Source organism: Symphalangus syndactylus, chromosome 20 (genome assembly GCF_028878055.3).
Source record: "Symphalangus syndactylus isolate Jambi chromosome 20, NHGRI_mSymSyn1-v2.1_pri, whole genome shotgun sequence".
Classification (NCBI taxonomy): Eukaryota; Metazoa; Chordata; class Mammalia; order Primates; family Hylobatidae; genus Symphalangus; species Symphalangus syndactylus.
The window spans coordinates 26,251,939-26,269,684 of NC_072442.2; the positions used below are offsets into that span (position 1 = coordinate 26,251,939).

General features: G+C 38.9%; 1 protein-coding gene across 15 annotated transcripts in view; it reads right to left on the reverse strand.

The window, feature by feature from the left end:
* The window catches only part of SYNRG (synergin gamma), an 89,769-nt gene that overhangs the window by 62,909 nt on the left and 9,114 nt on the right, over window positions 1-17,746 (reverse strand). For 10 of the 15 annotated variants that reach the window (XM_063628659.1, XM_055257083.2, XM_063628661.1 and 7 more), the window contains exons 2-6: window positions 17,414-17,454; window positions 13,276-13,397; window positions 3,284-3,414; window positions 2,184-2,289; window positions 1,507-1,618 (exon numbers count right to left, since the gene is read on the reverse strand). In XM_063628659.1, coding sequence (XP_063484729.1) covers window positions 1,507-1,618; window positions 2,184-2,289; window positions 3,284-3,414; window positions 13,276-13,397; window positions 17,414-17,450 — 508 coding nt within the window. In that variant the 5' untranslated portion in view covers window positions 17,451-17,454. The remainder of the gene's footprint in view (window positions 1-1,506; window positions 1,619-2,183; window positions 2,290-3,283; window positions 3,415-13,275; window positions 13,398-17,413; window positions 17,455-17,746) is intronic. The other 5 variants (XM_063628662.1, XM_055257081.2, XM_063628660.1 and 2 more) reach the window with 1 other exon arrangement.

Genomic DNA, 17,746 nt, shown 5'->3' on the forward strand with positions numbered 1-17,746 from the left:
TGGTGCAGTCTCGACTCACTGCAGCCTCTATCTCCCAGGTTCAAGCTATTCTCTTGCCTCAGCCTACCAAGTGACTGGGATTATAGGGATGCGCCACCACGCCTGGCTAATTTTTTGTATTTTTAGTAGAGATGGGGTTTCACCATGTTGGCCAGGCTTGTCTTGAACTCCTGACTGAATTTCTCTACTTTTCCTAACCTCCAGCCTAGGTCTAGTTCTAGTATTAACTTCTAATATATATTCCTAAATTACTTCTTGATTAGCTTATTCGGCTTATAATTTTCATTTTTAGATATGTTTTTCCTTTCTAATCTCAGCCTGATTGCTAATATCTGTTTTCTTTTCAATCTTGTATATTTTATTTTGGGGCATACTTTTGGAATGGGAATCTTAAGTGAAATTAACAGAACAGAGTCAAAGTTGTCCCGGAAAAATCAAGAACTGGTTACTATGCCAGTGATTATTCCCTCTTGATATCACCCATGAAAGGTACTATAATACAAGGGTTCAAGATAAAATTTATCAATGCAACATTTTCCAGCAGAAGATAGTACTTTCTTGGCTGGCTAAATGATTTATGAAAACTGTTCACCTATTAGGTATGTTTTCTTGGAATCAGCTGATAAAATGTCAAAATGTTGAATCTGGTTTTTTTGTTTTTGTTTTTTTTTTGAGATGGAGTCTTGCTCTGATGCCTAAGCTGGAGCGGGCAGTGGCATGATCTCGGCTCACTGTAACCTCCACCTCCCGGGTTCAAGTGATTCTCCTGCCTCAGCTTCCCGAGTAGCTGGGAATACAGGCACGCACCACCACGCCCAGCTAATTTTTGTATTTTTAGTAGAGACAGGGTTTCACCATGTTGGCCAGGCTGGTCTCGAACTCCTGACCTCAAGTGATCCCACCCGCCTCGGCCTCCCAAAGTGCTGGGATTACAGGCATGAGCCACGGCGCCTGGCTTGAAATGTTGAATTTTTAAAAAATAATGTGGTAACAATTATGCAAATACAAGACTCATTTCAACTGCTAAATGTTCAAAAGAACAATCAAACCCCACCCCCCAATCCCTTTACCCTGCTCTAAAACAGGCACATTTCTTTTTGCTTACCTGACAATAAATGATGATAAAAATTACAAAGAAATGCATTAGGGAAAGTAAAATTTCAAGAAGAGCATAATTACACCCATGATTTTTTTAAAATGAGGCATTTGCTCTGAGTGAACAGATTTTACTAATGTTAACGTATTTATATACAGAAAACTTACAGGTGAAATTGTCATACTGACATTTAATTAGAAGACAAAGAGGTTTTTTCCTCCCAAGACAGTTATTATCCAGACCAGAGCTCTTAAGCCACTGTATATTTGAGAACATCCAAATCTGTACTTAGCTTGAAGGAAGAGTTCTACATTGACTTTTCACACACACATATAATGGCGAGGTAAAGAAACAGGGACTACATAAATCACCTTCCCAGAAAAGAAAAACGTAATGCCTCTTAAAACTACCTGGTTTCTTGGGGTGCGATGCTGGAGTAGGGTGCATTTTTGCATCTCTGGAAAACCCATCTAAATTTCCTTTTATGGCTTCCAAAGCATCATCTCTACTCTTCTCTCCAGTCTAAGAGACAATAAATATATGTATATTTCTTTACTTATCCTTCACTGTATCCTAAACCCTCCCAAATTAAGAAAAGCACAGATATTCATCTATTTCCAATATTTTTACCACATACTTCCAATAATGAATTCTCCAAGTCAGAAAGATATTGGTAAATGATTAAACAATGACACTCCACAGAAAATAAAAACATTACAAGGCCAATGTATAAATACTTTAGGATAGACCTGTTTGATATTAAGTGTCCTGTGAAGGCTCTAACAGAAACATGAAATATCACTGAATTCAGGATTACTGCTTCCCAAGAAAAAGATTACAGACATTGCCATGATACTAAAAAAGAGTTGAGAAGATAATGGCTGATACCCTATTCTCATTGACAGCAGTGTATCTTTGCAGAAAATGAAAAATCCTTCACATTAGGAATTAGATAAACCGAAATGAGAAGAATCAATCACAGCCTCAGCTTGGGCTGGTGCCCCAATGACAAAATCCACTCAATGAGTGGGAAGAGGCACATTCAGGGTGTGTATGTTCTGGGTGAAGAGAAGTATTGAAATACTACCTTGGGTTTCACACTGCTCAAAAGTCTGAGCTTTTGCTTCTGCTCTTCAAACTGGCGTCTTTTTCTTTCTTCTTCTAAGAGTTTTTGCTGCTGTTCAAATCGTTTCCTGAAGGAAAAATGATCTAATAAAGAACCAGCTCCCGGAATTATACACTGTGTTTTATATTCAGATTTCTAACAGTTTCAGCAATATCATGTTGCACTTCCAGAAGTGTAAATTTCATTGCTAAATATCTAGTTTTCTTACGACAATCCTGTTTCCTCACTATATTAATTCTAAAATATTTGACATTAGTCTAAAGAATGATTTACCTAAATTATGTATATGAATTTATTTCTCATCTAATTTGCAAGAGGAGGAAACAAGCTTTTGCATACAAAAGTATTCTCAAAAAACAGGCAGACAAACATAAGAACACACTTTGCTCTGCATATTGAAAAAGAACCTGCTTGGGAAGGCAGTGTCATACAGCAGAAAGAGTAATGATCTGGGAATCAGGAGGCCTGCCTTTAGGTCCAGGCTTTGCTGGTAACTGTGTAACCTGGACTGACAAGTTGTTTCATTTTCCTGGACTTCACTTTCACTAGATGTAAAACAAGAGGGTTGAATTAGAGGATCTCTAAGGTCCTTTTTGATTCTAAACTTACAATAATGGTATTTTAAAGAGGCTTTTTTGTTTTTGTTTTTGTTTTTAAACAGGGTCTCACTCTGTCACCCAAGCTGGAGTACCGTGGCATGATCACAGCTGACTGCAGCCTCAACCTCGGGGCCCAGGTGATCCTCCCACCTCAGCCTCCTGAGCAGCTGGGACTACAGGCATGAGCCATCAAGCCTGGCTAATATTTTGTATTTTTTGTAGAGACAGGGTTTCACCATGTTGCTCAGGCTGGTCTCGAACTCCTGGGCTCAAGCAATCTGCCCGCCTCAGCCTTCCAAAGTGCTGGGATTATAGGCATGAACCACTGGGCCAGGCCTTAAGAGTTTTAAAGACAACTTTTGACTGTTTTAGTTTCAAATCTGCACTAGAGATCATTAGACAATTCTTAAGATAGATGCTATAATCTATCTTTGTTATCCTTTAATTCTGGTGATTTCTTACTGCTGCTCTTCGGCAAACTGCTTCTGCATGTCTGGAGTGTACTGTGGGCCTGGAGGACGCATGCCCAGGAAGGGTGCTTGTCCTAGATAAGGCATTCCCGCTGCTGGCATTGGTCCCATTGGTATTCCTGCCTAGAAGAAATAGACAAAGGCTTAAAAAACACAATTTATCACTTTAATTATCACACACAAAAAATGTGACTTCCATAAATTCTATCTTAATACTTTTATTTGTAACAAATAGAAATATCTTGTATTAAAAGATGCAAAGATGCAAATAAATAAAAGATGCAAATATACAAAGAAATATATTATATTAAAAGATGCTAAAAATGGAAGGCTCCTCTTAATATCTAACCCCTCCATTCCCTTCACTGTCCCAGAGGTGACCACTGCTAACAGTCTGATTGGTGTGTTATGGAACTATATGCCCACAAGTTATATTCTTGTGAGCTCACTAATCCTCTTTGAGAAGAGGTATTATATCTTACATATTTTCAATTTGCAATAATAGGTAAGAGCCTGGCATATGGTAAACATACCACAAATGAAATTAAATCTGATTTTCCAATATATATGACAGGATAATGAATATTTTGATGTTATCAAAGGCCTAACAGCCAAACTTTTATAGAAAATGACACATATTCAATAAAAAATGACATAATACAATACAATAAAGTTTGTTAAAGTGTCCAGAAATAAGAATAACCCAATAGCTAATCACAAAATTTAATAATATTATGTTTTTAGAGACAGGGTCTCATTGTGTCACCCAGGCTGGAGTGCAAAGGCGCAATCACAACTCACTGCAGCCTCCAACTCTTGGGCTCAAGAGATCCTCCCGCCTCAGCCCCAGAGTAGCTAGGGCTATAGGCATGTGCCGCAGCTGGCTCAAAATCTAATATTAAGAATGACAACAATGATAATAATTAAATGGCTAATTTTTAATGAGTGAAAACTCTTCTACTACTCAACCTTCTCCCTGAAAAGTTCCCCTTCTGTCCCTAACTAAAGTCTGTCCGTGAAACACTCTCATTTGGAGACTGCTACTTCTCTTCTATATTTCCTGTAAGTGGGGAATATTCCTCCTTGCTTCTTCTAAACCTTTTCTCCTCTCTCTACCTTCAAAAACCTGAATACATTTTAATTTCTCACTAACAGACTTCACCACTTACTATCTGATCTTGTTCATGTCATCTACTGACCCTCAACTTCCTCACTCTTCAGTTGAACACTTCAGACTTTGCTGTCTTCCATTCTACCCCCAAACTGCTCTTGGTACCGTCAACAATCACCCACATGGGTAATTCACCCAACACTGTGGTCTTCCAGGTCTTTAGCCTCCTCATCACAATCATGCCCAACATACAATTCCAGCTTCCCATTCCATGGTAATACCCATGATCTATCTGCACCAAAGACTGTGTCATGTCCAAAATCTGGATGTTAGGCATCCCGACACTTGACCACCACCTCCTATCCTTCTAGCTCATCTAGACCAGTAATTTTCCTATCTCATTAATATCTCCCACCTAATAATTTATTTTTTTCCTTGAGCTTATTTTGTAGGTTCCACCTGTTAATTTTGCCACTTTTCTCATGATTAATCATCTTCATTATATCCTCACTTCCCTTCTTGCTCAACTTAGATTCTAGGGTTCCATATTAAATGCCCTTGTAAATATCCTTAATTCCCCTAATTGTCAATTCCTTAACATGGTCTCCTGGGAAACTTCACCCCGATTAGAATCAACTAATCGATTTCTCCATGCTTATACAAAAACCACTGAACCATGCTGGAGAGAAAAACATTGAGGATTCACTTTAAATTCTTTTTTTTTTTTTTTTTTGAGACAGGGTCTCACTCTGTCACCAAAGTTGGGATGCAGTAGTGCGATCTCAGCTCATTGCAACCTCCACCTCCCAGGCTAAAGTGATTCTTCCACCTCAGCCTCCCAAGTAGCTGAGACTACAGGCATGTGCCACCATGCCCAACTAATTTTTGTATTTTCAGTAGAGATGGGGTTTCACCAGGTTGGCTAGGCTAGTCTCGAATTCCTGACCTCAAGTGATCCACCCACCTTGGCCTCCCAAAGTGCTGGGATTACAGGGGTGAGCCACCAAGCCTAGCCAGCTTGGAATGCCTTTGGAGGGTTTCTAGCACTCTACAACTGGAGTTACACACAATATTGGCTCATTGCTAACATTCTCTATTCTAAATCTTGGGTGGAGATAGCTGTGTATGCTTATTTTAAATCACAGTATTGATCTCTTGCTGCTAAAAGTTAGTATCACAGTCCTAGAATTAAATTTTTCTTTTTTTTTTTTTTTTTTTTACTAATTTCACCCAAAGTATATAAAATACAAAAGAAACTACCCAAATCATAGAGATTAAAAATAAGGCAAAGTATTCTACAAAAATAATAAAGAATGAAAGAAAGAAAGGTGTTATGCATATTGCCTTCTTACATACAGACTCCTTTCTTGAGGAAAATTCAAATTTACTAAACGGCATTTTGTGTTTCCCCTACACCTGGAAAGGAGGGACTATCTAACTTTTAATAGACTTTTGAAATCTAAATAAACTAAAAGGTTAAGAGATACTAGTCTTTAGGCCGGGCGCTGTGGCTCACGCCTGTAATCCCAGCACTTTGGGAGGCCGAGGCGGGCGGATCACGAGGTCAGGAGATCGAGACCATCCTGGCTAACATGGTGAAACCCCGTCTCTACTAAAAATACAAAAAATTAGCCGGGCGAGGTGGCGGGCGCCTGTAGTCCCAGCTACTCGGGAGTCTGAGGCAGGAGAATGGCGTGAATCCGGGAGGTGGAGCTTGCAGTGAGCCGAGATCGTGCCAGTGCACTCCAGCCTGGGCGACAGAGCCAGACTCCGTCTCAAAAAAAAAAAAAAAAAAAAAAAAAAAAAAAAAAAGAGATACTAGTCTTTAATTGTATACTGAATGGATGACATAACAATAGAAAGAACTCAGAAATCTGAGATACATTTGATAAACTATTGATGGCACTTAAGATTTCAATAAGTTGAGAAGTATAGTATGACAGTTAAGACTAAAAGAGTAAAAGTGTCCATTTCAGTCAGAGCCCCAACAGTTTTGTTTTGACAAGCTGATCTTAAAATTATACTGAAGGGCAAAGGACCACGAATCAGCTATAATTCTGTAAAAGAAGGTTGATCCATACTACCAGATATCAATGCTTATTTCAGGCTAGATAATTAAGGCATAAGATATTTACTGATGGAAGGAAAGACAGATACAGCAATGGGACAAATACATGAGCCCAGAAATTAATCCAAAGCATATAAAGAAATGTGATATTACAGGAATAATCATAGAAATCAATAAATTAAAAATGGGCTATTTAGGGCCGGGTGAGGTGGCTCACGCCTGTAATTCCAGCTCTTTGGGAGGCCGAGGTGGGCGGATCACGAGGTCAGGAGATCGAGACCATCCTGGCTAACACGATGAAATCCCATCTCTACTAAAAATACAAAAAATTAGCCGGGCGTGGTGGCAGGTGCCTGTAGTCCTAGCTATTCGGGAGGCTGAGGCAGGAGAATGACGTGAACCCAGGACGCGGAGCGTGCAGTGAGCCAAGATCACGTCACTGCACTCCAGCCTGGGCGACAGAGTGCGACTCTGACTCAAAAAGGAAAAAAAAAAGGCTATTTATAAATGATTTGGAAATAACTGACTACAATGGAACATAATAAAATTATATCCTTCTACCTCACACTGATTCTAAAGAACAATTCTAGGTAGGTTAGAGACTTAATTTGAAAAGACAGGCCAGGCGCATTGGCTCACACATGTAATCCCAGCACTTTGGGAGCCTGGGGCAGGCAGATCACTTGAGGCCAGGAGTTCCAGATCAGCCTGGACAACATGGTAAAATCCCATCTCTACTAAAAATATAAAAACTAGCCAGGTATGATGATGCATGCCTGTAGTCCCAACTACTCTGGAGGCTAAGGCAGGTGAACTGCTTGAGCCCGGGAGGCGGCAGTTGCAGTGAGCTGAGATTGCGCCACACTCCAACCTGGACGACAGGGCGAGACTCTGTCTCAAAAAAAAAAAAAAGAAAAGAAAAGAAAAGAAACCTAACTTTTTTTAAATAAGAAGATACAGGTAGGGAAGAATGTCTTAGATAAGTCAAAAAAAAAAAAAAGAAATGATTTATCCATCTGTCTTAATTTCGACACAACATGACACTATAAACAAAATTAAAAGAGATGCCAACGACTAGGAGAAGATACTGGCAACACATGTAACTACAAAGGATTACAATCTAGAATATATAATGAACACTCAGAAATCAATTAGATCAAAACAGCAAAATGTTAGAAGCAATTTAAATGTCTGTCAATAGAACAACATATATTCACTCTATGAAATACCACACAGCAGCTACTATGAATGAACTTGGCATAATTTTACAACAGGGATAAATCTTGGGGGAAAACAATGTTAAATTAAAAAGTCAAGAATTTGAAGGGTACACACGTAAAATTTAAAACCTAGAAAATATGATATATTGCTCATGAGTATACAAATATATAAAATAATAAAAGTATAAAAATATGGCCAGGCGCAGTGGCTCATGCCTGTAATCCCAGCACTTTGGGAGGCGGAGGTGGGTGGATTGCTTGAGGTCAGGAGTTCGAGACCAGCCTGGCCAACATGGTGAAACCCCATCTCTACTAAAATACAAAAATTAGCTGGGCGAGGTGGCGGGCACCTGTAATCCCCGGTACTAGGGATGCTGAGGCAGGAGAATTGCTTAAACCCAGGAGGTGGAGTTTGCAGTGAGTCGAGATCACGCCACTGCACTCCAAGCCTGGGTGACAGAGTAGTATAAAAATATATACGAGAACTATAAACACTGAATTCATGATAGTGATAACAACCTCTGAGGAAGGAGAGGAAGGAAAGTATTTTTCAATTCTTTAAAAAAATGTAAAGCAAATGCGGCATGTTAAAATTTGATAAAGGTAGGACATGACTACCTATATAAAAAATCCCATGGAATCCACAAAAAAATTCCCAGAGCTAATAAAATGAGTTCAGTAAGGTTGAGGGATATAAAACAAACATATACAATCAATTATATTTCTATATACTAGCAATGAATACGTGAACACTGATATTAAAAAACGCCATTATAATTACTCAAAAAATCAAAATATTTAGATGTAAATCTAACCAAACATGAATGTGACTTTTATGCTGAAAACTATGTAAATGATAGTTTACATAGTCTTCTGATAGAAGAAACCAAAGATCTAAACAAATGAAAAGACATCCCATATTGATATGTTGGAAGACATCAATTCTCCCTAAATTCATACAGAGGTTTAACGCAATGCCTATCAAAACTCCAGCAAGAGTTTTTCCAAAGATAGACAAGACTATCCCAAAATTAATATGGAAAGACAGAGGAACCAGAATAGTTAAATTTTGAAAAGAAGAAGAATGTAGGAGGAATCAACCTTATCGTATAGCTACCGTCATGAAGACTGTGTTATTGGTGAAGGAACAGGCATATACGTAAAACAATAGGACAGAACAGAGAACCTAGAGAAAGATCCATACAAGCATGCTCAACTGATTGCTGACAAAAACGTGAAAGCATTTCAATGGAAGCAGAATAGCTTTTTCCACAAATGTTGCTGGGGCAATCGCACTTGCATAGATAAAAAGAGAGAGATAAAAAACAACCTCAATCTAAGTCTTAGATCTTACACAAAAATTAACTCAAAATGGATCACGGACTTAAATTAAAACTATAAAACTTTTAGAAAAAAACATAGGAGAAAATCTTCAGAATCTAGGGCAAGGCAATGAACTCTTAGAGTTATACCAATGCATGATCCATAACAGGAAAAGTTGGTAAATTAAATTTCATCAAAATTGAACTTTTGCTCTGTGAAAGACCCCATTAAGAGGGTGAAAAGACAAGCTAAAGACAAGAAGAAAATACTTGTAAACCACATATCTGACAAACGAGCAGTACCTACAAGATATAAAGAACTCTCAAAATTCAATAGTAAAATACCAAAAAACGCAATTAGAAAATGGTCAGAAGTTATGAAAAGGCATTTCTCTGAAGAAAATGTAATGATGGTAAATAAACAAATGAAAAGATGCTCAACATCATCTGCACATTAAAACCATGCAAATTAAAACCATGAGATATTACAACGTACCTGTGAGAATGGCTAAACAAAAAATAATGACACTAAATGCAGGTAAGGATGCAGTATAATTGAACCTCTGATACACTGCCGGTGGGAATGTACAGCTACTCTGGAAAAAAGTTTGGCAGCATCTTAAAAAACTAAAAATGCAATACCATGCAACCCAGTAATTGCACTCTTGGGCATTTATCCCAAAAAATGAGGACTTATGTTCATGCAAAAACCTTTATTTGTGATAGCCAAAAATTGTAAACAACTCTGATGTCCTTCAGTGAGCAAAAGGTTAAACAAACTGTCATACATCCACACCATGGACTATTACTCATCAATAGTGAACTACTGATACATGCAACAATTTGGATGAATCGGAAGGGATTATTCTAAGCGACAAACGCCAAACCCAAAAGGTTACTGATTCAATTTATATAACATTTTTGAAAACACAAAATTACAGAAATGGGGAACACACTAGTGAATGCAAAAGGGGTAAGGTGGGGCAGGAAGGAAGTGAGTACAGCTACAAAAGGGCAACGTGAGGAGATCCTTGGGGAGGTGGAAATGTTCTGTATCTCAGCTGTGCCAATGTGCATATGCTGGTTGTGTTACTATAGTTCTACAAGTTTTACCAATAGGGGAACTGGGCAAAGGATTTCTATTATTTCTTACAATAACACAACAGTTTGCAACAGGTTTACACATGTCCATCATGTGCTCTACACTTGCCTAGATGTTTGAAATGCTTCAGAATAATTATTTTAAAATGTATTGTACATCATGAGGAGTGTTTTCTTTTTATGTGTTTTGGGGAAGGGAGAGATTATAATAATCAATAATAATATAATAATAAGACTAAATTTCTGGCCAGCGCAATGGCTCACGCCTGTAATCTCAGCACTTTGGGAGGCCAAAGCAGGTGGATCACTTGAGGTCAAGAGTTCAAGACCAGCCTGGCCAACACAATGAAATCCTGTCTCTACTAAAAATACAAAAATTAGCCAGATGTGGTGGCATGCCCCTGTAATCCCAGCTGCTTGGGAAGCTGAGGCAGGACAATCACTTGAACCCAGGAGGCAAAAGTTGCAGTGAGCCGAGACTGTACCACTGCACTCCACCATGGGCAACAGAGCCAGACTCTGTCTCAAAAAAAAGACTAAATTTTTTTTTATGTTGACTTTTATCTGAATCATCACTTTTATCTCCAAAGACTTAAGAGATAACTAAAGGAACAATGGGTTTGCTTCATATATGTCCCTGGTTGGTTAGGGCTATTGAGTTTCGGAGGAGGAAAATAAAATCTGGATGTTTTTCTCCTTAAAAAATGGTGAGCAGCGGCCGGGTGTGGTGGCTCTTGCCTATAATCCCAGCACTTTGGGAGGCCGAGGCGGGCAGATCACCTGAGGTCAGGGGTTTGAAACCAGCCTGGTCAACGTGGCAAAACCCCATCTCTACTAAAAATACAAAATTAGCCGGGCGTGGTGACATACGCCTGTAATCCCAGCTACCTGGGAGGGTGAGGCAGCAGAATCGCTTGAACCTGGGAGGCGGAGGTTGCAGTAAGCTGAGATCATGCCATTGCACTCCAGCCTGGGCAACAAGAGCAAAACTCCGTCTCAAAAAAAAAAAAAAAAAAAAAGTGGCAAGCAGCTTCCAAACGGTATAATGCCTGTCAGCAAGATTAAAGGTTAAAGAAAAAGACTTTGGCTGCTTTGTCTTAGAATCACTAATACTCAAGCTTCTGATATTCAGGGACATTATTAAGGCACTAACAACTCTCATAGTTTACTTTTTCTTATTGTTCTGCATATTAGAGACTATTAGAGACTCTTACTGTTTTTGGTTGTTTCAAATGCTAAAAACATTTTTCAGATAATTGTGTAAGTCATAAAATAATGTTTAGTGTAAAAATTAATCATTTAAAATTTCTATCAATTAAGATTCAGTATTAAGCTTAGGAAGTCTTAATTTAAAATACATTGTATTCTATGGTAGATTGTTTTTAGTTATTTGCTGCCTTTATTCTTTTTTTTTTTGAGATGGAGTCTCACTCTGTCACCCAGGCTGGAGTGCAGTGGTGTGATCTCTGCTCACCGCAACCTCCGCCTCCCGGGTTCAAGCGATTCTCCTGCTTCAGCCTCCTGAGTAGCTGGGATTACAGGCATGCACCACCACGCCTGGCTAATTTTTGTATTTTTAGTAGAGACAAGGTTTCACCATGTTGGTCAGGCTGGTCTCGATCTCCTGACCTCATGATCTGCCCGCCTCAGCCTCCCAAAGTGCTGGAACTACAGGTGTGAGCCACTGCTCCCAGACATTTGCTGCCTTTATTCTAAGAGAACTACACATCCCTATGTGGTTTACATTCCTCCTGGTATATCCCTCCCCTATTGATGTTAAGGCCACATTACTTTGGTGAGCAGAAGTGACTAATAAATGCTACCTCCAAGTGTTAGCTTTAAAAGACATCACAGGGTTTGGCCATCTCTTTTTCCTATGCCAAGAGCCTAAGATGTCCTGGCTGAGGGTACTAGGATAAAGAAAACATGGAGCAGAGTCAGCACTAACCCATAAGGATATGTATCACGAGTGAGGAATAAACTTTTCTAAGTCACTGAGATCTGGGGACTGTTTCTGCAGCACAGCCTAGTGAAAGCTAGCTTAACGTGAATTAAAAACCTGCAAAATCTCAATGTATTCCCTTCTTTCTAGAGACGGATAAAAAATGACACTGGAAGTTTTCCTGACCCTTTAAACACAAACAGAAGCTTTATTTGCATAATCGACTTCAAAACAACAATGGTTTCAACTTAAAATTCTGGTCGTGAACTCCTAATATTACTTATTTATAAGTTATATACATGTGTTACTGTATAAAAGTATATACTGTATAACAAAACACACAGAAATAGAAAATGTTAAAGTATTAGGTGAATAAGGAAACTAACGCAGAAACAAAAAACCAAATACTGCATGTTCTCACTTACAAGTGGGAGCTTAACACCGGGTGCACATGGACATAAAGATAGGCTCGACAGACACTGGAGACTACAAGACGGGAGAAAGAGTGGCGGAAGGGTTGAAAAACCACTTGTTGGTACTATGCTCACTACCCGGGTGATGGGTTCCATCATACCCCAACCCTCAGCATCACACAACATATCAGTTTAACAAACCTACACACGTGCCCCCTGAATCTAAAATATAAGTTGAAAAAAGCAAAAATAAATAAAGTATTAGGTAAAAAAGAAATACAGTATATGGCCTTAAAGATAGCTGTTAATAGTACAAAAGCAAAAACCTTTTTATCCTCTGGCCTTTTTTTTTTTTTTGAGACGGGAGTCTCACTTTGTTGCCCAGGCTGGAGTACAGTGGCATGATCTCGGCTCACTGCAACCTCCGCCTCTCGGGTTTAAGGGATTGTCTTGCCTCAGCATCCCGAGTAGCTGGGACTACAGGCATATGCCACCACGCCCAGGTAATTTTTGTAGTTTTAGTAGAGATGGGGTTTTGCCATGTTGGCCAGGCTGGTTTCAAGCTCCTGACCTCAAGTGATCTGCCTGCCTCAGCCTCCCAAAGTGCTGGGATTACAAGCATGAGCCACTGCGTCTAGCCTTTCCCTCACTCTTGGAGGGTGAACACATCTTCATTTTAGTTTGAAGGAAGCCATTTATTTATGCTTATTTCTAATTGTAACATTAAGCTCTTAGCCTGTAGCTCTTGATATATAAACGTAACAACAAACAATAACTTTGTAAGAAACCAACTAAAGAAGCAAGTACCTGCATAGCAATAGGTCCTTGGGACATCTGAGAGCTGTAATTCATTCCCATAATGCCTTGCATATTAGGCTGCATGACAGAGACCATAGGAAATCCTTGTTGCTGCATCGGCATCAGGCCTGCTGAAAATATAAAGACATTATTAAAGTCAATGTGTTTTAAAGTTTATTTTCTTAAAACCATAAGTACCTAAAGGACTTGTTGCTTGGCAGGAAGCAGAGTGTAACGAAAAAGCACAGGGTCCTGAGTGAGACAGATGTGAATATGAATTCCAACTCCATCATTTACTTAGCTGTGTGATCTTGAACAAGTTACAAAACTTCATCTGTAAAATGAAGATAATATCTCTTCTATGGAATTTGTATGCATATTAAAAAACAGTATGGCCTAATTGGGGTACTCAGCCTTCAAGATGGCCTCCAATGACCTCTGTCTCCTGGTATTCATACCCTTGTGTTGTTCCATTCCATACTGAATAGGGCTGATCAGTATAACCAATAGGATACTGTGGAAATGACAGCATGTAACTTTGAAGACTAGTTTTTTTTTTTTTCTTTTGAGACAGAGTCTCACTCTGTCACCCAGGCTGGAGTGCAGTGGCACGATCTCAGCTCACTGCAACTTCCACCTCTTGGGTTCAAGGATCCCGAGTAGCTGGGACTACAGGTGCCTGCCACCACGCCTGGCTAATTTTTGTATTTTTTAGTAGAGATGGGGTTTCGCCATCTTGGCCAGGCTGGTCTTGAACTCCTGACCTCAACACCTGCCTCAGCCTCCCAAAGTGCTGGGATTGCAGGTGTGAGCCACTGTGCCTGGCCTGAAGGCTAGTTCTTAAAAGACACTGTGGTTTCCTCCTGGTTCTTTTGGATCACTTGCTCTGGAGCAAGCCACTGCCAAGTCATGAAATACTCAATAAGACCTATGGAGAATCCATGTGGTAAGGTACTGAGGTCTTCTGCCAAAAGGCAGCATGAATTTGCCATCTATCTCAGTCAGCCACCTTGGCAGCATCTCCATGAAACTTTCAGATGACTGCAAGGCTGGCTGACATCTTCTCTGCAATCTCGTAAGAGGTCTTGAGCCTGAACCACCCAGCAGAGCTACTCCTAGATTCCTGACCCACAGACACACTATGAAATAATAAAATGTTTACCTTTTAAAGTTCGGGATAATTTGCTACACAGCAGCAGATAACTAACAAAATAACAGTTAGGAGCATGAACTCTGGGAGCCAACTAGAAATGACACATACTACTTTGGAACCTTGGGCAATCTGCTTCTTTCTATGCCTTGGTTTCTCATTTGTAAAACTGTTTAATACTTACTATGCTCAAAGAAATGTTATTCTTCTTCCTTTTTCTTACATGAATAGGTAATATAACAGTTACCACAAAATAGCCAGCAGCACGTGCAATGGCAGAAAACTATCACAACAGTATGATTTAGGCTAGTGTTTCCCAAACTTTTCCAAGAGCAGAGGTGAATGAATATACATCCCTTTGGGATTTTAATAAATACTAAATGCCTACCATATGCTAGGCAAAGTTCTATGTGCTTGGTACACAGAAGTGAATAAAACAAAATCCCTACATAGCCTGAGCACAAATTTCATTCTAATTTTGCATTCAAACTACATCCATGTTGGTTCTATCAAAAGGAACTTTATATCAAACTGTCAATTTGAAAAATTAAATATCTAGGAAATTATACCATGTTTATCTTATGGTTTTTGTGTACCTCCCAGGTTATTTATAACCTAGCCTAATTTCAGAAGCATGGACATCCACATTTGTGGCTAACAGTTATTGGAGGTAGGCCATTCACTTACTCAAGTATTTGAAGCCTACTCCACATTAGGCACTGTTCTAGGGACATAGCCATGAACAAAACCAGGTCTTCACTCTCATGGAACTTACACTGTAATTAGGAGAGGTAGATAACAAAAAAATAAGTACATGTCAGGTGGTGATAAGAGCTAGGGCAAAAAATAAAGCAGGGCAAGGGGGAATGGAGTGGTTGCTATTTTACATAGAGCAATCAGAAAAAGTTTTACCAACAGGGTAGTATTTCAGCAAGGACCTCAAGGAAATAAAGAATCAAGCCATGCAGATATTTGGGAAGAATATTCCAGACCAAAGAACACCAAGTACAAAGATCATGAAGTGTCAGGGAGAATTAGAATACACAGATTGAAAACAGCCACAGTAAGATGTTTTCCGTCTTATTTCTTTGGACTTAAAAGTTTCATTCATTTTAATTGATTTTATTTTATTTCTGAATGGGTAACTCAGATATCTGGCATAATATTTCAAGGCACAAAAGTGTACACAGTAAAAAATAGGTCTCTTTCTCTCCTCTGTCCCCTGTTCAAGTACTTATGATCTTGTGGCCATCCTTGCTGTTAGTTTCTTACATATGTTTTCAGAAATGATCTATGCATAATTTAAAGCCTTCAAATGATCAAAAAGTCCATTCTAACAACTGTTAAAAAAAAATCTCCAAACCAATTCCAAATTCCCTAAGAAAAAATATCAGTCAACACTTTGGGATCTCTTCTTGTCCAGTTCCTTCACTCCATATGCATATTTTTACTTGAAAGTGTATAGAAATGCAAAATAACAAACATGATAATGGACACATAATTCTGTAATACCTTCCTAAAGAACAAAAGATCTCAAACCATTTGATCTCAATCTGGGAAACATCTAATTACAGATAGCTTAAATAATGCATAAACGTGAACACGATGAAAAGAATACAACTGACCCTTGGAAAAACTTACCTGAAACTCAACCGCCATCACTGATTATAAATGAAGACCAAGTCAGGATGAGCCACTGACCACCTGCTACTGAGCTGCTCTTTATCTTTTATCTCTACTGCTGACCTAGGAGTCTCTGTTTCTCTAGCAAATCTATGACAAACAATCAACGCTGGCTTTTTAAGAAGAGCCAGTTTTCAGAAGCATCTTGGTGTGAGGGGAGAGAGAAGACATCAGAGTGAGAGAAATGGGCGGAAAGAAGCCAGAGAAAGACAGATCTATTCCTTCTTCACTGTTGTGTCCCAACTGCATGGCAGCATGGGTCAAAATTATATTCCTTCACTACTATTTCCTTGAAGATAAAGCTAGAATTGATATTGGTGGGTCCTAGTCTGAGACCAAGAGAGAAGAAGTATACTTTGTAGAGAAATTTCTAGGAATAGAACTGAGACTTGGCCGGATGTGGTGGCTCATGCCTGTAATCCCAGTGCTTTGGGAGGCCAAGGCAGAAGAATCGCTTAAGCCGAGGAATTTGATACCAGCCTGGGCAACATAAGGAGATCTTGTCTCTACAGAATATTTAAAAATTAGCCAGGCGTGGTGGTATGCACCTGTAGTCCCAGCTACCTGGGAAGCTGACATGGGAGGAATGCTTGAGCCTAGGAGGCTGAGGCTGCAGTAAGCTATGACTGTGCCACTTGTACTCCAGCCTGGGTGACAGAGCAAGAGACCCCATCTCAAAAATAAAAATAAAAATAAAAAACCAAACAAAATCCTGAGACTTAAATACTTAAGCTGAATCAGACTATGTGATCTCTTTTAATTTCAAAATTATATGTTTATAAAACATGATTATAATAAGATACTATCATATAGAGAAAAAATAGCAGTGTGAAACAACTAAAGATGTTCATTTATTCATTCAACAAACATCTACAGATAACCTATTATGCTAAATCAACATGCTGGGTGCTACAGATAATGCTAGATGAGCATTAGACAGACGTGGCACTAACAATCTAGCAGAAGACTAGATAGAAGGAGAAAGACATCATTAAGTGAATTACAGCTCGTTTCATTTTTATCACTTGTTCTTTAACATTCTTGTCCTAAAAGTCTCTTTCACCTCTGAGGTTAAACAATCTATGAACATAATGTTTATATAAGTTTGGGAGAAACAAGGAGTGATCCTTATTACTCCCAAAATTATATAATTTTTGAGAAATTTTAAGAGTAGCTGTCATATAGGTTTAAGAGTGTAGAAAATTTTACTCTATTTAGCAGCAACATAACTTATTTTCTATTTACTTATTTAATTCCCAGATTCAGAAACACAAGAGTAAAAAATAAAAGTTCAAAACTTAAGCTCTCACATACCTTGAGGGGGTCTTATCCCACCTGCAACAGGAAACATGAAGCTGAAAACAGAATAAAAATGCATTGTAATCTTCATATGTACAAAGATTTCAAATAACATATATACTTTTTTACATGGATAAAAGACTCATAGATGGGACCTGGTGTTTATTCTGCACCACAATACTGAATTGCCCAACATCAGTACACTGAGCATCCACAGGATGCATGTCAGCATGCTACTGCAGACGGAAACTTGTTGAAACAAAAGACAGAAGACCCTGAAACTAGTCCTGGCTCTGTCACTGTGTGTCCTCTCTGGATTCCAATTTCCCCATCTATAAAATGAGAGAG